The sequence below is a fragment of the Acinonyx jubatus genome, chromosome B3 (assembly GCF_027475565.1).
Source record: "Acinonyx jubatus isolate Ajub_Pintada_27869175 chromosome B3, VMU_Ajub_asm_v1.0, whole genome shotgun sequence".
NCBI classification, from domain to species: Eukaryota; Metazoa; Chordata; class Mammalia; order Carnivora; family Felidae; genus Acinonyx; species Acinonyx jubatus.
Window position 1 is genome coordinate 1,808,694 of NC_069386.1, and position 24,383 is coordinate 1,833,076.

General features: G+C 56.5%; 1 protein-coding gene across 1 annotated transcript in view; it reads left to right on the plus strand.

Moving 5' to 3' along the window:
• The first annotated feature begins 341 nt into the window (after window positions 1-341).
• Window positions 342-24,383, plus strand: part of ABHD17C (abhydrolase domain containing 17C, depalmitoylase) — a 49,724-nt gene continuing 25,682 nt past the window's right edge. The window contains exon 1 of the mRNA XM_053223457.1: window positions 342-981. Coding sequence (XP_053079432.1) covers window positions 395-981 — 587 coding nt within the window. The 5' untranslated portion in view covers window positions 342-394. The remainder of the gene's footprint in view (window positions 982-24,383) is intronic.

Sequence of the window (24,383 nt, forward strand, 5' to 3'; positions counted from 1 at the left end):
CCGAGGTGGGGGCTGGGGGGTGGGGCGGCGCGCGGTAACCCGGAAGTGGCGGCGGCGGCGGGCGCGCGGGGGCGGGGGCGGCGCGCTGGAGCCATGGCCGCCGCCGCCGCCGCCGCCGCCGCCGGCTTTGTGTGCCGCGCGCGGGCCCCGGCCGCCCGCCCCTCGCCCCGGCCGCGGGGCCGCCGCTGACCCGCCCCGGCTCCGAGCGCCGCGCCCCGCCCCCTCCCGCCCCCTCCCGCCCCCGCCTCCTGCCGCCGGGCGGGCGGGCCGCAGCAGCCCTCCGCGCTCGCTCGCCCGCGCCCTCGCCCGCGCCCGCGCCCGCCCGCCCGCCTGCCCGGCCGCCGCCGCCGCCGCCGCCGCCGCCGCCGCCGCCGGCGGGCTCCCGGCCGCCCCGATGCCCGAGCCCGGCCCCAGGATGAACGGCTTCTCGCTGGGCGAGCTGTGCTGGCTCTTCTGCTGCCCGCCCTGCCCGAGCCGCATCGCCGCCAAGCTGGCGTTCCTGCCGCCCGAGCCCACCTACACGGTGCTGGCGCCCGAGCAGCGCGGCCCCGGCGCCCCGGCCCCGGCCTCCTCCTCCTCCGCCGCCGCCGCCGCCGCCGGGGCCCAGCCCGCGCCGCCGCCGCCCGAGGACGGCGCGGGCCCCGGCGCCTGCAGCCTGCACCTGAGCGAGCGCGCCGACTGGCAGTACTCGCAGCGCGAGCTGGACGCCGTCGAGGTCTTCTTCTCGCGCACCGCCCGGGACAACCGGCTGGGCTGCATGTTCGTGCGCTGCGCGCCCTCCAGCCGCTACACGCTGCTGTTCTCGCACGGCAACGCGGTGGACCTGGGCCAGATGTGCAGCTTCTACATCGGCCTGGGCTCGCGCATCAACTGCAACATCTTCTCCTACGACTACTCGGGCTACGGCGTCAGCTCGGGCAAGCCCTCCGAGAAGAACCTGTACGCCGACATCGACGCCGCCTGGCAGGCGCTGCGCACCCGGTGAGCCCGCGGGGGGGCGGGGGAGGAGGCGGGCGGGAGGGGTCCCCCGGCCCCCCACCCCCCGCACCTCTCCGGGGTCCCCACCCTCGCCGGCCGCGCGGGGGGGGGGGTGGGGGTGGGGCCGGGTGGGTTCGCCTGCCCCCTCCGCCCCTGGCCTTCCCGCTCCCCAAACGCCGCCGGGAGCGCGGATCCCGGGGCTTTGCCCGCTCAGGCACGCCTGGGTGCCGCCGGCCCGGGGCCCTCGTGGCTCCGGTCACCGCCCGCGGCGGCCTGGGGGCGCCGCGGGGCCCGGGCAGGAACAACTTGGTTCGTTCGCGCCGAGTTTGTGCGAGCTGGCGGCGGGGACCGAAGGTCGTCACACTGCAGTGACCTTGGGCCAGGCGCGGGGGCCACCAGACCCCCGTCTCAGGCCGAGAACCATCCGGGGGCGACACGGGATGGCTTCCAAAGACTTTCCCGTCGTCAGGTGCTCCGAGGGGCCACGTGTGGGCAGCCCTGGAGGTGGCCAGCCCTGGAGGTGGCCGGAGGGGCGGAGTGGGAAGTTAGCCTCCCGGCCAGGAGCTTAGCTAGCGGCCTGTGGGCCTCGCACCTCACAGAGCCTCAGGAACAGGCCCAAGATGAGTTTGAATCTTCTGGGATGGGGTTTGGGAATCACTTGACCTTGAGTTAGCATTCACAGAAGGACTGGGAAGTAGGTATGGAGGCGGGGCCTTTGGTGGACCAGGCCCAAACCCGGGTCGTGGTGCTCTGGTGAGACAGCACTCAGAAAACTTGAGGTCTGTTCTCCGTGTGGGCACGTGTCTGGCAGGCGGGCCAGTCACGTCACCCGCTGTGCTCTAGCTGTGGTGTGTGTGACTTTTCCCCCACCCACCCCGGAGCCATGATGGTGACAATACTTGGGATCACGTCTATCATGTCACCTGGTTTCCTCCCCCGGAAAGAGTCCCCAGGGTACATGAAGTTGGCCCTGTTATGGCGATGGGCACTTGATCTAAAATGTCTTTGCTTGGCTTATGCAGGTGGCCGGCAGGAATGAGTTCTGTCTCCTTTCCTGTTCCTGCCATGCTCATAAATTACCCTCTGCCTTTCTGGGAAAACAGCTTGTCCGACAGAAGAACATTTCAGATGCTAATTTGTGTTCCCCTGGAGTCTTGAAGGACTTCTCTTGGCTGATAGTTTTTCGAAAATGACTTGGGCGGAGGAGAATGTATCCTACGTAGATACACTGAGTTGGGATCCGCCGGTGGTTGAGAGCCACCTGTTCCTGGAAGGGGTTGCAAAACAGCGTGTCCTACACAGGCAATACATTGCTACAGTGTGCTGTTGGTAAAGGTAGTAAGCATGAGGGTTGGCCTGAAGTCCGTAACAAACGAACCATTAAAGTCCTCCCTTGAGTATCAAGATGTTAGGAGCCCCTGTCCCTGCTTGTGCCAAACTGCATTAGAGCTAAAGCCCGTCAGATTCAAGGCTAGCCCTTTGCCCTGAGTATACAGGTGTGGCCGTGTTACCACATAGGCGACGTGTAGTTATTTCCTGGAGACTTTTGCCACATTTAGTTTAATTAAAGGCACGGTTTCTGGATAAACAGTCCGATGCGGTTTTGGATTATCTGACGGTGGATCTACGTTTTCCCCATGATTTATGTAATTTCATGCCACAATTCACGTCTGGATGGATTCACACTCCTGTAAAACGGGTTAGAATTTATTTTATTTTTTTAATGTTTATTTGTTTATAGAGAAAGAGAGGGAGCAAGGGAGGGACAGAGAGAGAGGAGAGAGAGGATCCCAAGCAGGCTCCGCACTGTCAGCACAGAGCCTGATGTGGGGCTTGATCTCACAACCCTGTGATCATGACCAAGAGTCGGAGGCTTAACCAACCGAGCCCCCCGAGGCGTCCCCAAAGTGGGTTAGAATTTAAAGGCTACGATGAGCATCTTAGAGGTTGAAGAAACTTACAAATGATCTTGCCCTGGGCTTTTGAAGCCTTTTCGACAGTGGCCCCCCAGTAACAAATACTACACGTCAGGTCTCTATCGAGCGCACACAGGTAACGTCGGTACCTGTCTGTATCCGTTTACACCCGAAGCGTTTCACAAACCCCTGTTTTTTTCTGTGGGCGACGTACTTGGTATAATGTCTTCCATTTGATTTCATAGTAAAACAATAGCAACAAACAAACAAGAAAAGAGTGCAGGTTGCTGGCCCCTGAATTTGTTTCCTACCTTCTGGCCATTGGTCTTGTGCCCACCTCGTCTGACGGAGGCCAGGGAAGGCCGTCGGACGGGGGACCAGTCTCTTGGCTGCTGGTTTAGTGCTCTTCCCACGATGCCATGCGGGCCTATTTATCAGGTTTCTCAAGAGGGGCGTGTATGTGTCTCACTTACTCTGACAACTTAGGAGTCGCCCGATGCGGAAGCTGTTCGGTCCCTTAACGGCCTCCTGTCAGCGGCTCTCTCGTCCTCTGTGCTTCTTCGGCCCCAGGTGGGTTCCCGCAGGAGGACTGTAAGCCTGTAAGTCAGGTGTGCGCGTCCTGCTTGCTTCCCCTCAGTACCCGGCCCGGTGCTGGCCTCCCTTCTCCCTCCTAATGCTCGCCTCCGGCCTCTCGAGTGTGCCCTCCTCCTGTGCCGGGAACACCCCATCCTGACCGGGTCCTGATTGGATCCGGAGACCCTTTGTGTCCCTGGGCACCTGGTACCCAGCCCTGCCCTTCCCGTACTTTCTTACCACGTCCTGTTACTTAACTGTATTCCCACCAAATTGGAAGTCTCTTGAGGGCAGGAGCTCTGTGTCCTCCTTATGCCCCACAATGCCTTAAAATAATGGCATACATTAAATATTTGTTTAACGACGGGGCGCCTGGGTGGCTCAGTCGGTTGAGCGACTTCAGCTCAGGTTATGATCTCATGGTTTATGAGTTCACGCCCTGCGTCGGGCTCTGTGCTGATGGCTCAGAGCCTGGAGCTTGCTTCAGCTTCTGTCTGTCTGTCTGTCTCTCTCTCTCTGCCCCTCCCCAACTCACACTGTCTCTCCCCGTCTCTCAAAAAGATGAATAAATGTTAAAAAAAATTTTTTAAAAAATATTTGGTTAGTGAATGGCACATATGGGTGCCCCATAAATAGATAAATGGGATGAATTCAGTTTTTCCTAGGTTGGCCTCTTAGGAAAAGGAGTTGGGTTTAATTTTCCCTCCAAAGTTTTCACATCCAAGGGTACCACCGTAGGGGGTTGTACGACGTACACGCACTGTGTCCATGACGTGGATGTCCTCGGGATGGCGAAGCGTTTTCTTCACCTGTATCCGCCCCCCGCATGCCTTGTCCCGGGCTGCCCAGTGCTGGGCTGGGGACTTCCTGCGTGGACACTGCCTGGGGCGCACGTGCCTGGCGTAGGTTAGCGGGGCCTCTAAGTGAGGAGCCGTGCGGCAGGCGGGCGAGTCTTCCAGAATAAAGGCTTCCGGAGGAAGGAAACTTGAAGCAAGCAGGGTGTTCGTTGCTGTTGGGCCAGCAGACGATTATTTTAGGCATTTGAACCTCGCTAGCCAAGGTGTGGAAGAGAAGCAGGTTCGTAGGACCCAGGAAGGGTGTGGACACAGCGTGGAGGAAGTCACGTGGCGTCCCGGTCCGTGGGCTGCTCTGAGGAGATGCCACAGCCTGGGTGGTCCTCGGGACCTCACAGTTTGTTCCTCATGCTTCTAGGGGCCACGGGTCTGTGATCAGGGTGCCAGCGTGGTCGGGGTCCAGTGAGGATGCTCTTCCTGGTTGCAGGCTGCTGGCTTATGTATTTTCACTCGGCTCAAGGGACAAGGGACCGTTCGCGGCACAACCTCGCCAGAGGGCTCCACGCTCATGACCCGACCGCCTTCCGGAGGCCCCACCTCCTGACAGTATCACTTTGGGGGTGTGGTTTCAACTTAGGAGTTTTGGGGAGGGCACTCATGACTGTCTAGCCCCCCCGGGCAGCCGGTGTGGGAACAGGGAGGCAAGGTGAGAACCTTCTATGAGTGAGGACTGAGCGTGATCGACGGCTTGACGGTTAGGACGCACTTGACGTTTGTGTTTTGAGGACGCGCGGTTGGGGGAACGCGTCGGGACCCCCTGGGGATACTCGCAGACGGGACACTGGAAGCCGGGTGGCCTCCTTGGAAGGCGGTGTGTAACGAGCTGGGGGGTGGCTCCTCCGTTGGCTCAGGTGGGCGGAGACGGAGGAGCCCCCTCAACACACATTCCCGGGGGGGGGGGTCCTCGCGGATGTCGGCGTCGTAGGCTGTGCAGAAGTGGGACCCAGGGCTCAGGAAGGTGAGTCAAGCAGATAAGCCAGAGGATGGGGTGTGAGGCAGCCGGGAGCGTCTTCATCCGGAAGAACAGGAGGGTCACCCGTGTTCACCGTCGTCATTCACAGAAGTTATGGGAACATCCGTCCGATGCGGAGCCTGTGGCGGAGCGAGGCATTTGGTGACAGAAACACTGACCCAATCAGAGAAAGCCAGTGCAGACAGAGAGAGGTGACGTCCGGTGACTGCATGCAAATGGCTAATTAGGAAAGATAACGTTGCAGCCACACTCACTTCCTCTGCCGACACACCATTAGCCGTTAAACACACGTGTCGATACGGGGCTCTGTAGGGTTCGCTCCCCTTGAGCATCCCTAACCGCAGACGCGTTCTTGCTTGCTTTTTTCTCCTTCTTTTTTTGGTGAAAGGTGGGATAGAGTTTAGAGGCATTTCTAAAAAGTTTTGTGAATGTTTTATTTTTGAGACAGAGAGAGACAGAGTGTGAGCAGGGGAGGGGGAGAGAGAGAGAGAGGGAGACACAGAATCGGAAGCAGGCTCCAGGCTCCGAGCCGTCAGCACAGAGCCCGACGCGGGGCTTGAACCCACGAACCGTGAGGTTGTGACCTCAGCGGAAGTCGGACTCAACCCACTGAGCCACCGAGGCGCCCCTAGAGGCGTTTTGAATATGTAACCAAGTGTTGCTTTTTGTAACTTCTGTGTCTCTGATTCATAGGATCCGTAATTAGGAAATTGGTAGGTCCCGGGAAGGCTGTAGTGAGTGCCCTCGGGTCGTGGGACCCTTCTAGAGCCCTGTCTGCTGGTTGTGAATGCTGCGTATCGTTTGGCCTCTCCAGATGGGTCTCCCCTGGGAGCAGCAAAGCAGGCCCTTCCCCGGGCTGGGGAAATTGCGGACCTGACTTCTTTGTTCTTAAGCTTTGTCAGAGGGGATACTACGGTGCTGTTCGGGAAGCATGCTTCGGGTTTCTAGCTGGGCTTGACCGGGGACGAGGAGAACAGAATGTGTTACGGACGGTGTGTGACGTAAGGGGAAAGTGCAGTGGTATTTCTAGAAAGGGAGCAGCGTATGGGCTTGCCGTTGAAGGCAGCCAGTGTGGGAATATCCCTCTCGGAAGACCGTGACTCTTCAGAATAGATGCGTTGAAAAGTGCGTTTTGGGGTTTGCACAGCGCCTCTCACCTTGCTGTCTCGTCCCCTCTCCCTCCAAGTGCACCTGTTCCACGCCCGGCCGTCCACACTGCCTTCCCCACGCATCTGGCAGGGACGGTTTCTCTCCAGCCCAACGGGATTCGGAGCTTTGGGTCCGTGATTCACGATTCTTCTCCACGGTTCTGCTTCACGGGCCTCACTTCCCTCTGGTGATCCCCTTGCAGAAGTCGTGAACAGCGACCGAATGGGCAGTCAGTCCTGGGCGTGTTCTCTCGGCCAAACGTGTTGGTTTGTACGTAGGGTGCCCTTGGAGGCTCGGGCTGGAAACCGTGATTTGTGTCTTTCCGTAAGGGCGGAAAAGGCCTTTCTGGAGAAGTCACTTGCAAGATACCACCCCGAGGTCACTTACGGTGCAGCCTTGGGGCGCCTGGGGGGCTCAGTTGGTTGAACATCTGACTCTTGATTTCAGCTCAGGTCATGACCTCACGGTTCGTGGGATCGAGTCCCGCGTCGGGCTCTGCGTCGGGTGTGGAGCCTGCTTGGGGTTCTCTCCCTCTCTGTCCCGTCACTGCCTCCTCTCTGTCTCTCTCAAAATAAGTAAACATAAACTTAGAAGAAGCCTTCCCCTCCCGCTGCTCTCCTCCTCTCCAGATGCACGACTTCTCCACCCTGTTCCGTGTCGGTAATCCCGCGTAAGACTTGGAGTCTGGCGTTCGGAACGGCGGCGAGAATGCTTGCACCGGCGGCGAGAATTCTGGCCGCGTTCTGCTTGCACCGCGCGGAAGCTGTAACTCTCCAGGTGAAGAGGAAGCCTGGTGTGCAGGATCCAGAGTCTCAGCACAGATCCACTTAGGGCGTCACTAATCGGCTGTTCGGAAGACTGCGTTCTTTTTCCGCATCGTTCTAAATAGCAGGCTTCCCGGTTTGTCTGAGAGATTTAATTGACAAAAGTTAGATAAGCGCAGAACCTTTTGAGCCGGCGAGATTCGTCCTGATCCCAGCTGTCCTTCTGGCCCATCATATCACCTTGAACAAGGCGCCACACGCTTGGGTTTCCTGTTCCGAGAGAGAGAGAGAGAGAGAGAGAGAGAGAGAGAGAGAGAGCGAGCGAGTGGCCCTGGGACTCTGCCAGCCAAGCTCCCGCCTCCTCTGGTTGTGGGGCTGGTGAGGCCCGGTCTCCACGGAGCCCCGGCCTCCACAGGGCTCACTCTCACAAAAGAGCACAGGCCTTGAAAAATAGCCCACAATTCACTTCTTAAAGCGGGTCCGTAGATCAGCGATGTCTTTCCCTTTCTGTGACCACGCGTGTGGGCTCCCACGGCAGGTGACGGGCGGTAGGAAGAGGGCCTCCCCTCCCTCCTGCCCTGCAGCTGATGGCCCCCCCTGGGCTGCTGGGGACAAGTGGCCGGTGGCGTGGACTAGGTTCTGAGCAGCCCCCGGGGCAGAGGAGAGTGGGCGGGCGTGGGTAGAGGAGGCAGGAGACACGGGCAAGCCTGTGTCGGCGTGGCTTGTGTGCGGCTCCTGTCAGAGGCCCCCGGCTTGAGGTGACTTCGTGATTTGTGTCTTCATTTAGGCGATTTACAGCCGCACCGATCCCTGGCTCTTACGTCAGAGTAACGCAGCAAGGTTGTCTCAAGGGTGACCTGGAAAGGAATGTTCTCGCGAGTCTGAGCTCTCTCTGGGGCTTTTATGGTTAAGGGCAGAGGCTTTGGAGTCCAGCAGACCTGAGTCTGGCTCCCGCTGGTGCCACCCTTAGCTGCGTGGCCTCGGGCAGGTTTCCCAAGCAGCGGGAGCCTCCGTGACAGGTGCGGTGGTAACAGTAACAGTCATAGCAAAGTAACAGCATGAACAGCACGTGTTCTAGCACGGCGCCTTCCACGAGGGGAGGGCACCACAAGTGGGCCGTTTTTATCGTTTACACTCATTAATACGGTTATTAGAGCTGTAACGACCGAGCGTTCAGATCTTGCTGAAGGCCAGGCACTCAGATCAGAAAGACCATTAAAGAAATTGCTTCCTTCCCTGCTCTCCGTAGATGTAAGGCCAACCCTGGCCGGGCCGGTGCGGACGCAGAGAAGGGCAGAGATGTTTCAGTTTGACGCTTTTCCGCCCTTGTCCGTGGGAGACGGCGGGCACGTTGCAAACCCCCAGAGCACCAGACGCCCTCCCCCCGCCATCCCCTGTGCGCGGTGCTCTTTCGTCTGCACGCATACTCGCAATCAAGGTCACATATGCACTCGGCACACGAAGACGTGAGCAACACGAGAGCAGCGCGGTCCGATCCTGTCACGAAAGTTACGTGCACGTGGCTTGTCGGCATCTGTCATTGTGCTGCACCCCCCTTTCTCGCGCCGACGGGAGACGACGCGCGCCCACGCGAGGAGACCCGGTGAGGCGGGTGACGTGGCGTCAGGCCGCTGGTGACCTCCTGGCGATGCATCGTGGGAGGGGGGGGTCGTCTGCCTCCGGATCGCGGTTGCCTGCCGGGATCCGGGGTCATTACTGGGCTCGGTGCCCAGGAGGAGGGCTCTTCGAACGCGCTCGTCTGGGCTCCGGGTGTCCTGTCGTAGCTCTGGGGGGGTGGGGGGGGTGTGCGTTGGGGTTCCGAATCCGACAGCGCCCCCCACCCCCCTCCCCGGGCGTCTGGGTGCCCGCAGGAGGACCGAACAGGAGAGGAAACTTTGCCTGTAACCCGGCCCCCTGCGGTCCCTTGGCAAACCCTTCCTCTTCTCCCTCCCCCAGGCCGCTGGCAGGCCGCACTCGCGGGGTGTATGTTCCGGCTGGAACCGGAGACTTCTTGGGGCTTAGAGTCAGGGGTGGGGAGGAGGAGAAGGTGAAAGCCAGCCCCCCGCCACCACCCAGGACGGTCCGGTGGCTCTACACGAACAGGACGACCTCAGCAGGCAGTTGGCCTTCCCTTTCCCTCGAGCTTCCGCGGGACCCGAATTGCACACTTCCTTCGAAAATCCGAGCGCTCCCATGGTGCCTCGTAGGTCTGATTCCTGTTGAGTCTTCGAGGCTCTGTCTTGGAGCTCACACCATTGGCTTGCTTGAGAGCGCTCAAGGACCCTGGCACCGTGGTGAACCTGTTTCCAGAAAGTCCAGGTCGTGGCGCTTCGGCCCCCAGCCTGCTAGTTGACTGTCGCGTATCAGTGATTTGCTGAGTCACCGGGAAGAGCGTGGCCGCAAGATTACTTTTTAACGCAGTGCTGCTTCAGTTGTCCTGGGGGGAAAAAAGGAGCACAGAGAATCCTGTGGTGATTGTTAGTTTGTTTCTTTCGGCTCCATTTCTCAGTGGTTAAAAATGAAGTCGGGGCGCCTGGGTGGCTCGGTCAGTTGAGCTGAGCTGAGCTGAGCATCTGACTTCGGCTCAGGTCATGATCTCGCGGTTCGTGAGTTCGAGCCCCACGTTGGGCTCTGTGCTGACAGCTCGGAGCCTGGAGCCTGCTTCCGATTCTGTACCTCCCTCTCTCTCTGCCCCTCCCCTGCTCACATTTTGGTCTCTCTCTCTCTCTCTCTCTCAAAAATAAATAAAGATTAAAAAAAAAAAAGAAATCTGGGCAGTTCGGTTGGGGGAGGAGTGCGAAGGGAGCCTGTATTCAGTGGGTTTCCAGACGTTAATTATAACTGCGAGCTAAGCCCTCTGCTAGTATGGTTAGTAATCAAGTGAGAGTTCCAACTTACCCAACACTATTTCTGGCGATTGTCGCGGACAGAACCAGACCGTGTGTCGTGAGGATTATAGTGCTGCAAAGGTCTGTGTACAGGAGTTGTATATGCCGGTTTAACTTCAGTATTTTGATTTGTCCCTCTTGTCATAAATAACCCAGAGATATTTCAAATTCCCTGTTTTTGGTTGCTGGGTTTTTTTTGAGTTTTTGAGTTTTATTTATTTTGGGGGGAGGGTGCAGAGAGAGAGAGAGGGAGAGGGAGAGAGAGAACCCCAAGCAGGCTCCACGCTGTCGGCACTGAGCCTGACTTGGGGCTTGATCTCATGAACCTCAAGCTCATGACCTGAGCCAAAATCCAGAGTCAGATGCTTAACCGACTGAGCCACCCGGGCGCCCCTGAAATAGTTTTTTGAGTGAACATGCTGTTATGTATTTAATTGGATGAAATTAGTTTTTCTCACTCAAACTTCGAGAAAACCCCAGAAAGGACGTCATGATGAGAGGGCCGAAGATGGCAGGAATGTCACCATGAAGGCTTTCCCCGTGTCTGCCTCTGTCCCTGACGCCCAGCGGGAGCTGGCTGGCCTGGGGTCCCACCGCCCCTGGGCTGCATCCACGGGGGGCCCCGCCACCCCTCAAAGTCAGCGTACTGTAAACACAGCTCCTCACCACTCCGACCTTGTGTCGCCCTGTGTTTTCCGGGTCCCCTTGGGTGCCTCGCTGTCCGTCGCACGTCTGGCCAGCCACACCTTGCTGCTGAGTCATCAGAGCTCGCTCACCTGATCACAGTTGTCTGGGTCCCACCCACGGGGACGTCCCTGGAGCCTGCTGTCAGCACCCCCGCTTCCTCGTCGCTGGGCCCGTCCCTTGCCCTCCCTGCCCTTCGCCACCGGCTGGGCTCCACAGCCCCCGCCGCGGCCGCACCTTGTACGTATCGTATCGCCTCCCGCGGCGCTCTGCCATCGGGATCTGGAATCAGGAAACATCCCTTTCTGACTCAGTCTTGTATTCTCTTGCATATGCTTATTCAGCGAATGTACTAATGTACTAAGGGCCTGTCGTGGAGCAGACATTCTCCCAGAGCAAAACAAGCACAAAACCCCTGGTGCTTGAAGCTTTTCCTTGCAAGGGGCAGAAACCAAGGAAAAGCGGCCATGATTCTGTAAACAGTATTTGATGAGAACACGGTACGTGTTTGGGAAAAGGGCGGAGAATGTAGAACGGAGTAGGGTGATGGGCGTCCCAGAGAGTAGGCGCCCACAGTGCGGTTTTCAAAGGTGAGAATGTGCTTCATCCGGAGAGCGACGTCTGGCCCCAAGCGCCAAGGGGCAGCCCCATGGCTCGGTGCAGGTGCAGGAAAGTCCAGGGGACGGAGGCCCTAAGGTTCATGGAACATCAGGGAAGCCGGTGTGGCCAGAGCAGGGCCACGAGGCGTGCACAGTGGGGGCCGTGAGAACGGGGACACAGTGAAGGGGGCGGTGGGGGTCCTACGGCGTGTAACAGGGGCCTCGGGGACAGAAGGGACCGGATTTGACGGGTGTCAGTGGTTCTGGGTGATTGTGTTGGTGATGAACAGAGGGCCCGGGTACCGGGGAGGGAGGAAGATGGGTTGGGACTCCCCTGGGGGATCGTGGGTTAGAGGCGATGGTGGCAGCAGACGTGGTGAGAAGGGCTTGGATCCGGGGTGCTCTTGTGCAGACAGACCACCGGCACTGGCTGAGCCCAGTGGGGACGGGAGGGGCCTGGACGAGTCCGAGGGTCTTGGCTGAGCAGCGGGAGGCCAGAGTCGCTCCTCACTGAGGTGGCTGGGGGCTGGCGTGGCGCCCAAGTGCCAAGGCTGGGCTGGGACTCTGGCTGGGGCATTGTCACCTTTGAGATGCCCATCAGACATCCAGGGGGTCAAGTGGAGGGACGACAGGGTGCGAGCCTGGACTTTGGGATGAATTTGGGAATTGTCCCTTCAAAGGAGGAGAAGCCACGAAACCAAAAGCAAATCGGAGAGAATGGGCGTTTGTCTGGAAGAACCTGCCTGTGTCCCTTGGCCCTCGAGGGACCCCCACGTGGCAGGGTCAGGGGCTCCCCCGAGTGACGGGTGTCTCCTTGGGGGACAGCACCATGCCGTCTGGTGATGTGTGCTCTGCTTGGTGGCTGGTGACTCCCAGGTCACGCTCTGTGCCTGGAGGGCTGGACCCCCTTGGTCTCTTCCCAGCGCCTGTGTGGTTCCCCGCGGAAGGCGCTGCCCACTCCTGGGTCCGGCCATCACCCCAGGGTCCCTTGGGTGCTGCGAGCCTCCTGGCTTCCCCAGCTAGCTTCTGGAAAGCCTGACACTGCTCCCCGGGGACCAGCGTTTCACGGCGTGTAGGGTGTGAGAGCATCTCTGCTACCTTTGCACGATCAGGTGTGCCAAAGACTGTGGTTTTAATTGCCATGATCCTTGCTGCCCGCCTGTTGTCCCCACATGTCCCCTCTGAGCTGAACGGGGGACGAGAGCTCCTTGGGGGCCTCCGTAGCACCCGCTCGCTCTGTGGCCCCTGCTTCCGTTGCCTGCGTTTTCCTCTTGTGTCCACGTTTACCAGGAGCTGCAAAGGTGATTCCTTAACACCCGGGACGGTTGGAACCTGAGGGTGTCGGGAGTGGCCTCTTCCACCCACAGTGTTTTCTGGCCAGGCTTGTTGAAAGGGCCGCCGCCTGTGTGCCTGTGGAGATTGGACAGCTGGGCTCCCCGAGCTCTCTGCCCGGACCGCCCTTCTCCAGCCCGCGCACCCCGCTGACCATCCCCCCTGCGCCTGCGGACCAGACCCGTGGTCCCCACAAAGCCCGGGTCCCTTTCTCTGCTCCCACAGCTCTGACCATAGCTCGCTGGCTCTCGTCACTGCCAGTGAGTGCTCCTGGCTGGTTCTGACCACAGCTGACTCGTCTGCAGGAGCACAGTGTCCCTGGGGTGTCCGGGTGGCTCGGTCAGTTAAGCATCCGACTTCGGCTCGGGTGATGATCTCGTGGTTTGTGGGTTCGAACCCCGCATCGAGCTCTGTGCTGACAGCTCGGAGCCCGGGACCTGCTTCGGATTCTGTGTCTCCCTCTCCCTCTGCCCCTCCCCCACTCAGGCTCTGTCTCTCTCTCTCTCTCTTTCAAACATAAAGCAACATTAAAAAAAAAAAAACCCACGTCCTTATCCCCCACCTTCAATGGTTATCAATATTCTGCCGTACCTGTGACACGCTTCTGCCCACACCCCTCCCCCACGCGATTATTACCTTCCTGTAGGTCGTCTTTATTGCGAGGAAAAATCCACACCATCGACATGCACAAATCCTATCCTAGCTGTCTGATTTCCCGGCAACCTCTTGCTGTCTGTATCAGCACTCAGACGTGGTGATGAGCCAGCTGCAGAACCAGGCTTACCTTGGTGCGTTGTGGGAGGTGTCCTGGCATTATTGGAGTATGGGTTGCAATACGAGAGTGGATCTCAGGGGGATATTAAATAGATTTAATACCAAATACGTATCAAAGGAAAGGTGCCAGAGTCTCGGCTACTGATTTTCAACATCAGCGTCGTAAAGATTGGATAGACAGACAGACAGGCAGGCAGGCAGGCAGGCAGGAGGTATGGCCCATCTATTTGTAACAAGTGGGGTGCAGTGAAAAGATCACTGGTGGTCCGGAGCAAGGAGACATAGTCCTGCTTAGGCACTGAGATGCGCAGGAACGCGGTGCCTGGTCCTGTCCTGTCTTCGGGCCCCATTTTCTCTCTTCATAAACCAGAGGTTTGCTTGGATGTCAGTTTGGGTTTCGCCATGACTCCCGGAACCTCTTCTTTGTGTGGAGCAAATGTCATACGTTACGTAGTTCTAATCATCGCATCTGTAGGGCAGGGACTGTTGTTGTCTCCAGTTTAGAGATTGGAAAACCGAGGACCAGGAAAAGAGGGACGACTTGACCAGGGTCCCACGGAGTCGAGAGGTGAGCCGGGATTTGGACCCAGGCAGCCTGCCCCTGGAGCTCACGTTCTAAAATCAGATAGTGTTCTCTCCATCAGTGGGCTCCCAGGGTGATGGGCACTGAGCGTCTTGGAAGGTACTCAAGGCTGCACACTGCACATGTGGAAACAGCAGAACTTCTATTTCTGTTCATTATTATTTGTTCATTATTATTTTTCAGTGTCTGCTTTTTTGCTTTAAATGTTCATAAGGTTCCATACAAAGTTTTAAAAAATTTTTAATGTTTATTTATTTTTGACAGAGAGAGAGAGAGAGAGAATGAGTGGGGGAGGGGCAGAGAGAGAGGGAGACACAGAATCGGAAGCAGCCTCCAGGCTCCGAGTTGCCAGCCCAGAGCCCGGCGCGGGGCTCGAACTCGTGGACCGTGAGATCATGACCCAAGCTGAAGTCGGATGCCCAACCGACCGAGCCACCCAGGCACCCCAGGTTTCATACAGTGCTTTAAAACACTCATATGTATATATCTATATTTGTACATGCATCGGATATGTGTGCTCATTTTTATTAAAAGACATTTTTTTATTTTTGAGAGAGAGACAGAGAGCGAGGGAGAGAGAGAATCCCCAGCAGGCTCCACGCTCTCAGCACGGAGCCTGATGTGGGGCTCAAACCCACAAACTGAGATCACGACCTGAGCTGAAACCAAGAGTCGGACGCATAACCGACTGAGCCATCCAGGCGCCCCCTATATGTGCTCATTTTTAGGAAGGAGGAAGCGTGGTGAAAAGTTTGGACACCGGTGCTCTAGACGCATACTGTTACTTAGTGTTTCTTGGACTTCTTCTCTTAGAATCACAGGATCTGAGCAGGCTGAGAAATTTAAATTTTTAGAATTTTCAACCTTACAATTTGCCTGACATGTGTCAGGTGCTGGGCCAGATGCTTGGTACAATCTTTCATTGTTATTAGGCCTTTTATAGTACAGGAAAAAAAAAAAAACCCTTCCATTTGCATTTAAAAGATGACTTTGAATACCCTTGGAGAGACTTCCTCCCGTGGAATTCTGTACTTTTGTCTAGCAGTATTCTGAAGACACAAAATGTCTCCTGAACCTTTGGAAATCAGCTGAAAGGAAGAAAAGAAAAAAGGATTTGAAAAAGAGGGGCGCCTGGGGGGCTCAGTCAGTCAAGCGTTCAACTTCGGCTCAGGTCATGATCTCGCGGTTGGTGAGTTCGAGCCCCGGGTCGGGCTCTGTGCCGACAGCTCGAAGCCTGGAGCCTGCTTCGGATCCTGTGTCTCCCCCTCTCTCTGCCCCTCCCCGGCTCCTGCTCCGTCTCTCCCCTTCTCTCAAAAATAAACAAACGTGAGAAAATTTTATTAGGAAAAGATTTTCAGAATAGCACCCTGCCTTTCTGAAGGGTGTTGTACCCTCCTGGGTGCTGTCCTGTATGCCCTCTCTGGTCCCGAGAAGCATTTGGGGAGAAAGGGACTGTCATTTGCACCTGGGGCGCTAGTACAAGGAGGTTTAGGGAGAGTGAGTGGTCGGCAGTAGCCCGGGGGCTGCGAAGCGGCTGAGGGCCAGGGGTCAGTGTCTTTGTCTGGATGATCAGATTCCTTCCAGCGCAGCCTCTCTGAATGTGCTGAGACCTGGGCACTCTTACAGCTTGCTCTCCGGCGATGTTGTCCGTCGTCCTGTACGGATGGTCCAGCAACGCGGGCTTTCCACATTTTACCTTTTTTTTTTTTTTTTTTTTTTTTTTTTAGCATATTGGTTTCTATCTCTCATTCCTGTGTTTATTGTCCTTCCTGAGACTGGCTCTAAAGAGCCATCATGACGTATTTTAATAACATGGAACAGCGTTTTATTCCTGAGCCTTTCAAGTCGGACCCGTTTCCCCTACTGAGCTGCAGGGTTTGTGTTTGCGGACGGGGAGTGAAAAGTCCTTGCGAATCCACCTTGCAAAGCACCTTGGCGTGCTTTAGGCTCGACAGAGAACCTCAGAAAGGCGTCCGGATGGAGCCCACCCCGAGGATACAGGGTGGTCCTCGTCCCCGGCTGCCCGAAACCTAGTACTTGGCAGGTCTCAGCAAGGGCTCTTCCGCCTAATCCCAGACGAGCCTCTTGACGTGTTCCTGTCTCAACGGGCAGGGGACAGCAAGTGACGTTAAGTCCTTGGAAACCTCTCCACTTTGCGGGTTCTTACCAAGGCGCGAAAACGACAGGGTCTTTGCAAGCCGACAGCGAGAGGGGTGCAGGCAGCAGAAGGCTGAAGTTTGGAACGTCTGCAGGTGTCTTGCCAGAGTGGACCCCGATGTCAGGTGCCATTCATAAGGGAAATCATCTTTCCCCCCCTCCCCCAGCCCCCCACCCCACAGGAGTTTAGTTTTCCAGAATTATAGCCGGAGACGTTAAGGGGCAAGATTGTTCATCTAGTTAACTGTGCTGTGCCCAATAAAGCCCGTGATGTCTATCAGTGGATTTGAAGGCTTCAGCCCTTCCCTTGCCAGGGAAGCCATTCGAGTGTGTGGTCGCACGATCCTTGGGAGGGACGTGAGGATTGGGGGACTCCAGCGGGTCCCCGTACCAGTCCACGGTGCCGGGAGACACATTTATTCATCCACAGCAAGAGAAGAACAATAAGGACAGCAGTGGTGTCTCAGAGCCAGGCGTTTTTAATGGGTCCAATATTGCTGAGATTTGTGCCGCTCCTGCGTTTTGTTGTCAAAATCACCTTTCACGCCATTTTGTTTGGCAGACTAAATCGTCTCCCTGTCTTGTTGGAGGAGGGAAGGAAGGGGCAGCCTGGCCGGTGTGTGAAAGCTGGAAAAGTCCAGATCTACTCAGTTAGTCTTGGTCATGCTTGATTCAAGAATTTCTTTATTCTTGAAAAAAAAAACTTTGCTACTATCAAGTGCAAAATTTGATCACCGTCGTAGGTTCTCGGTATATTTTCGCAACTCGCTACTAATTATTTAGCTTTTGTGTTTGCTTTAGTAATATAAAGTAAACATCCCAAAGCTTTCCCTCAGAAAAGAGCTGGGGAGGTGATAGGACTTCCTATCATAGGACTGGGGAAACCTCGGACTGTGTGGTCCTGTCTGTCTCCCCCTTAACTCCCGCCAACCCCCTCCAATCCCCAGGTGGCCGACCACCTGAATCCTGGATTTATCTTTGCCGGTGGTTCCTTGACTACTGGTAGCCATTCAGGCTCAAATGTCGTCTGGATGAATAACTGAATTCACACCTGGAAATCACCAGTTGAATCCTTCTAAGAAGGACAACTTTTTTCTGTGGTTAAGGTCAACTCTTACTTTTTCTCTTCCCTGTCCTAATTCTTGGTTCGCTGTTGCGTTGAACCACCGTGCACTTGGAAACCACTATCCTCAGGTACGCTCCCTCAGGGCAAAGCTCGTCTCGGACTTCCCTACAGAATGGAACGCCAGGGAGAGCCTCAGCGAGTGCTGGTACCTAATCATCTCTTTTCGCAGGCTCAGTACCCCCGGTTCTTTCGACCCCTCACGGTTGTGGTGGTCCTCCCTGAATGCGTTCTGGTTTAGCGACATCTCTGAGACTTGACCACGGGGCAGGGTGATGGCCCTGTCGCTCCCGTGGCCTGGACTCCCCAGTTAATGCGGCTCGCTGCTGCGTATGCACGCATTTCTGAAAGTAGGAGATCAAGCGGAATGGTAGACCTTTGTGTTATAGGGAAGCTTTTATTCACTGAGAGTTCATTAAAAAAATAATGTCTTAGTTGCATCTCAGTTTTCAAGGAGTCTTTTTTTTCGTCCATTGAGGCATTTTATTTGTATGTACGTGTTACCTCCCTAGAGGAGGAATCCCAGGATTTTCCCTCCTGCGTGTTTCCGTCCGGCTTCTTCATGGTCCGTGATGCCAGCTGAGGCTGTCAGTTCAACGAAACCAGACTGGTGGAACGGGACCAGACGATTACGCGGTTTTTCTAGGTCCTGGAGTTGTACGGCAGACCGGGGGCGGCTCACCCCATACATGTTTCACCTGCTGCCTGTGGGGTTCCCAGTGGTTTTCCCAACTCAGTGAGCATCAGTGACCCCAAGCTCCCCAGTGTAACTGTGCTCCATCACCAGGGCCGGAAACCGGATGCTGACTTCGGAGCACGACCTGGTAAGAACCTGGCGTCTGCCTCTCTTTTCGGCGTTGGTGATGCTCCTGAGAGCGTCTGCCGGGACCGTCATGTGCACCCTCACGGGGGCCCCGAAGGATGGCGGGAAGAGCAAACGGTCTTTAAAACACATTTATTTGTAGCTTTTCATACACGTTCTTGCAATGCTCTCTTTTTTCCTTCGCGATTGAACATAGCCTCTGTCGGCCGGAGGCCGGTGAGCACTTGATGGTGGGAAACACCAAAAACAAAACCAAGAGCCCTCCCAAAGCCCTGGTACATCTGACACTTTTCATCTTTGCCTTGACCATGAGGCTTAGTTTTAGTACTTCTGTTTTTTCCGTCGTCCGTTCGCTTGGTAAACTAAGAGCGAGACGCATGTAAACAGTGATTTTAAAATCTTTATCCCGAAGAACTTAGGATGCCCTCGAGCCGAGTTCCCACACGGTTGCAGTAACACAGTCGGGGGGTTTCACGAGTCTGCTGAGCTGCTGGCCCGATTGGGCACTCCGGTGGCACATCACCGTCGTGTGGTGCGTGCACTGTGACGCCGGCTCGTCCGGAAGGTGGGCTGGGCTGGGAGAGCAGGGGTTTCTGGAGTCGGCTGATGCTACCGTCCCGACAACCCCCTCAGAATTGCGCCTCGCTCGAAGCTTTGGACCGCTTCCAACACCCTCCCCTCAAGTCAGCTGGTTTGCTGTGCACGCGGACTCTTTCCACGTGAGGCCTCAGGCCTGCGCTGCGGCTGTCTTTGAGACCAGCTTTGGAGATTCTAAACGTTGTCTTGTAATTTCAGGCCCCGTGCTTGGCCCGCCAGTATCTCCTTGCCGCTGACCTTATTAATATTCAGTCTTGGTTTTGAGATCAGGTTCTTAAATGTAATTACCGTAGATTAGCAGCTGGTGACTTGGAGGACGGTGGCTTCGTTCCAGGGCGATGGTGTCACCCTGCATCCGCCGGAGGCGCGGCCGGTTTGTGAAGGGCACGGTGAGGGCAGAGAAACTTCGCAGGTCAGTCCCGGGCGTGCCTGCGTTTCGTCCCGCCGATGGCTGTGACCAGCCCCCCTCCTCGTCTTTGTGAAGGAAGGGTGTGTTTGGGGAAGTCCCGGAGAATGTGTCCCGGTAACAAATACGGCGAGGGTCACTGCCGGCACCGGGTCCTGCCGATGCGCCAGTGAGAAACGTAGACAGGAAGACGTGAGACGTGAGTGACATCCTAGCGATGGAACTTAACGTTTTGACTCAAGCGATACGTGTGTGTAGAGTGATAATAAACAGGGGAGATTATGACAAAAGCCATGGACTCCCCAGCACCCAGGAACGACCTTGGACAGCACTTTGTGATTTTCTGCTGTGAAACACAAGGATTCTTCTCCATCATCCACTCCTGCTGACTTCCTTTTGCCGTTTCCAGCATTTGCTGGTTCTTTGGCCTCCGTTGGCCATGTTTGTGATCGCGGGTAAGAAGCTTCTGCTCCAGCCCAGCCCCGTCCGCTCAGTGAGCCTGTGAGCCGGCCCGTCTCCACATGCCCCCTGCAAGCCAGGCTCTCACTGAGGGCCGGGGTCCGCTTGCGTAGTGTCCTCCTGGCATGGCCTCTGGTACCTCGGCCTGTAGGCCCCCCTCTGCTTCTCAAGGTCCCCGTCTCTTTGTCTAGTTCGTTTGACATCCCGGGACATCTCTTTGGCTTGGTGCTGTAGCCTTTGAGTTAGATTTTCTGTGTTAGCATTATGTGTCTTTTGTCTCTCAGTTCATGGTTAACCTTTGACTTTCCTTTTTCAGAGCACCCTGTTCTTGTTTTATGGATGTTTGTTCTCAGATCCATCAGTATCCCTGCTCTTTTGGTATCCTTTTTTTTTTTTCTTTTAAGTCCTAAAAGCTGGCCCCTCACTTGTCTGTTCCTGTGAGGCTCGCACTTGGGGCTCCAGTGCCCCCCCCGTTTTCCTGGTGTGTTGGGTAGTGTCTCTCAGTGATTAGGAGCTTGGTCTCTGCCTCAGACTCAGGTTGAATCCTCGCCGTACCTTTTCCTGCATGGAAAGCACTTTCCTCATGACAATGGCAGCTGCCAGCCAGACGTGTTGAGGTTAGATGAGTCTGTAGCCGCCAAGGTGTTAGAATTGTGCCGGATCAGCAGCAAATGCTCAGCACGTGTCTGCTGCCCTGACGGCTGTGTCTGGTGCTCTGTGAGAACTGGGTTGTCGGGTTGGGTGTCCTCATGTGGCATGAGCAGATCTGTCCCTCCCTCCCGTGGCCTCTCCCCGAGAGGGAAGGCAGCCTGGATGTGTTTCCTGAGATGCACATTCTGTTCGCGGGTGGAAGGAGGCCCCGGGGTCAGGATGGGGATGAGTTCACTCAAGGGCAGGAACCAGAAGTCCTCGCTCACCCCAGGGGGCCTTAGGGTCTGGGGGGGGAGGGGCGGATCTGTGCGATTCCCTATTTTTAGCTCTGTGCCAGTTTTGAGCCTGAAGCCGTCCGGTGATCCCCACGGTTCCCAGTTTCCCCGCAGTGTCCTGTCTCCCGGACAACTTTATCCACTCGCTTTCATCCTTCAACGATCGCCACTCCCCTTCTGTGCCCTGGAAAGGCGCCGAAATCTCTTGTGCTCTGATTCTGCCCCATCCTCCCGTCTTCTCTGCCCTGGTGGGCTTGGTCCTTTCTGGACTCACGTGTTTCTTCTTCAGTGGGGTTTGAGGGCAGGCGGCTGGGAAGCAAGTATCAGATGGACTGGGCCCTCGTTTTGACCTAGTGGTCAGACGGATCTTAAATTACTGCTTCATAAACCAGTATTTCTTCTTCTTTTTTTAAAATTTATTTTCTAATGTTTATTTTTTATTTTTGAGAGAGAGACAGAGCATAAGCAGGGGAGGTCAGAGAGAGAGAGGGAGGCACAGAATCCGAAGCAGGCCCCAGGCTCTGAGCTGTCAGCACAGAGCCCGACGTGGGGGCTTGAACTCACGAACCATAAAATCATGACCTGAGCCAAAGTCGGATGCTCAACCGACTGAGCCTCCCCGGTTGCCCCGCGAACCAGTATTTCGCTGTGAACTGTCGAGGTCATCATGTGTGCTGGTGAGAAGGGCCGCCCTGGGCACGGCCTGCACTCCGTACGGGGAGACCTTCCTGGGTTTCGTAGGGCGGAATCCCTTGCAGTCTGACTTGCTGTCCAATGATGCAGGGACGGGCAGGATCCTGCCGTTAGGGCCTCTGCTCCTCGTGTCTTTAGGAATGCTGCAATCCAGCGAGAATTCACCACGGGTCACCTTGGGGACCCCACATCCCCCTCTTGATGGGGGTCCAGAGTGGAGCACACGGAGCCAGACGCACCAAATGACTGTCAAGAGACACTTCGTTAACGTTCAGTGAGAAATCTTAGGGGAGGCGGGTATTTGCACGGTCTCTGTAGGCAAAACCCCAGAGAAGCCGGGTCACCGAAGGTTCCTCAGGGCGTCGGGAGCCCCCACAGAGGAGATGCTTTTACTTCGAGTGGTGGATAACACCAGTTCCTTCTGATCCCAAAAGCGGGCCAGCTGGAGAGTCACCGGTCGGGGAGGCCCGTCCCCTCGGCGCTGCTCGGGCCTTCGAGCAAAGTTCGTTTTACGTGATTTTTAAAATAAGGCGTTGGAAAGTATTCTGTGTGTTGTGCTCTAAGGGAGTCTAAACTATAACAAAAGTCAAGGGCTTAAAATAGGGTAACGCTGGGGGCTTTTGGGAAACCGAGGGGCCCAGGGAGGTGGGCATCTGGCATTTGTGGGGCGCTCACGGTGCAGTGCGGGGAACCTAGTCTCCTGTCCCTCAGCCTCCCTGAGCTCAGGTGGGCCAAGGGGCCGGGGGGCCAGACCGTCCACAGGCAATGAGCCCAGCCGCCGAGTGTGGGCCCCGCGTTGGGCTCCCGGGCTGGCCCTCCCGGCCACAGCTGTGGATGCTGGTTCTGGAGGACATCGCTCGTGGGGACCGTCAGCTGGCAGGGCCCCTCCTCCAGCCCAGACTGCAGGGGCAGGTCCTGAGCCGAGGAAGAGAAGCCAGCAGCCCACGGGACAGACGGCGGGCCGCTTGACCCACGTCGGGGTTCAAGGCAGGAGGTCGGTGGACGTTCACCTGCGGCGGGTGGTTCTGAGAAGCAGTTCTTGCTCCGTTATTGGGAGTTTTCCCAGCCAGATGGACATTTGGGGTAAGTTTGACTTGTCCCAGAGTCAAGCGATAGCCCTGAAGTGAGGTCAGGTTCCGATTATCTGGGACTCGGGGGCTCCGTTCACTCAGAAGGCCTTTGATTGGCGCGTAAGGCACTGTTCAGACAGGGGCCCGGCAGGAAGCCACAGCCCGGGGCCAGCGCGGCCTGGCGTGTGTTACCCCAAGTACCAAAGCCGATAACCATTTGCGATGAAGTCTTTCTCAACGTTTTATGTAATCCTTTTCTGTCCTAGGCAGAAAATACATTGAGGAGCCGGGGTCATCACTATCGAAGTTGGGTTTCGGACCACGTGGTGATTTTTGACCGACCGATTTGTGTCTCGCCGTGAATCATCTGTGAAACATAAAGGGAGATACGTTACAGTGAGGGAAAAATAAAAACATGGCCGGAAACATAAAACGGAGCCAGAAGCGGGGTTTAGAAGTGCCTTCCACAGGGACGGCGTGGCCCCCGCTCTGTGGGTCTGTGGGGGTCATGGACACCCTGCCCTAGGCTCGCTGGAGTGCTTGCTTTATTTTCGTCATCTCATTATTCCTTCACATCATTTTCTTCTTGTTTTGAGTAGAATTTGAGGGGGAGAATAGAGACACGGGCCTTTCCTTTCCCCATTTGGGTTATGAGTGCCGTTACGGTCTTTTAAATCCCGTGCCGAGCAGTCTTCCCTTGTTAGCTGAGTTATGCAACCCCCCACGACGATGTTTTTGTCCTCTGGTTTCTTGGAGGATGACCAGAGTCAGCCACGGCACCGGCAGGAGGAGGCGCCCAGCTACAAAGGGCACGTGTCTCGGCCGCGCCTGGGACGCGTGGGGGTTTCGCTCAGAGGTGTGGGTGCCCTCCGGGTACCAGGCTCTGTCCGGCGGGGGACTCAAGAAGGAACAGAGCGTAGCTGACCGAAACCTGCCCCCGGTACTCCCCGTGTCTACTCCAGGAAGTCTTCTCTGCAGTTTCCGAGAATTAACAGACCCTCGGAAGAGAGGGGGTCCGCGGGCTTTTCTCCCTTGGACGCCGAGAGCGTGGGGCTCTGGCCGACGTGGCAGGTGGAGAATTTTGCTGCCCGCTATTAGCAGGCGGGGGCGTCTGCCTGTGCGTTAGGCTCTGGCGCCTTGTATTCTAGGTTAACGTCAGTGTCGACTTGGATATTTTGACGGCCATGATGATGCTGATGGTGATGGTGATGATTTTATTATCGTTTTGCCTTTCAACACCCACGCACTTGTCATTTTTACCTGGCCTGTCGTTGGGGTTTTGACTTCTCCTTGATTTAGGAGATGTATGGAAAGTTTTCTGTTTTTTGTTTTTTTTTTTTAATTTTAAGATTGTCCCTCCTCTCTTGGTTAATTGCTGCCTTTTCAGAATTTGTAGGATCTTTCCATATGTCTTGTGATTTTTCTCTGATCACCTGTTCTGGGGCTTTGCTGTTTATAGATGTGAGTGTGGAGTGAGGGGTGGGGTCGGCAGGCCTCCCGTGCTCCGGACTCACCCTGGCCGCCAAGGGACAGAGGGGCTGTTGGGGGAGACGTGGAGACGGGGGGCTCAGGGCCGAGGGGCTCAGTTTTGGAGGCAGGCATCTGATGTGGCTTCAGAGCCGGGCTGTGGCCCCTGCCAGATCGGCGGCCTCGTGTAATTCACCTAGCTGCCGGGAACTTTAAAGAAATGGCTAGTAGCTCCTGGCAGGTTGTTAGGATCAGAGACAAGGTAGGTGGAGTGGAAGTGTGTCCTCCTCTTCGGGAGCTGCCCCCCGCCCCCCCAGGGGTTCCTTGCTGTTGTGCATAAGCGGGGGAGACCCAGCCTTCCCCAGAGGGAACACCTCTGGTCTGGCCTGATGGCTGTGACTTCTGACCTGGGAGGGTTGAGCCTGTGGGAGCAAGTGCCTGGGACGAGGGGGGGGCCAGCAGAGGGAGGTGTGGGCCTCATCCCCTTGGAAAGTGAGTCCACGGGCCCTGAGCCCACGAATCACAAATCCTGGCTCCGATGCCCCATGAACGTGGCTGGAGGCATTGAACACGACGGGACGTCGGCACTGGGGTG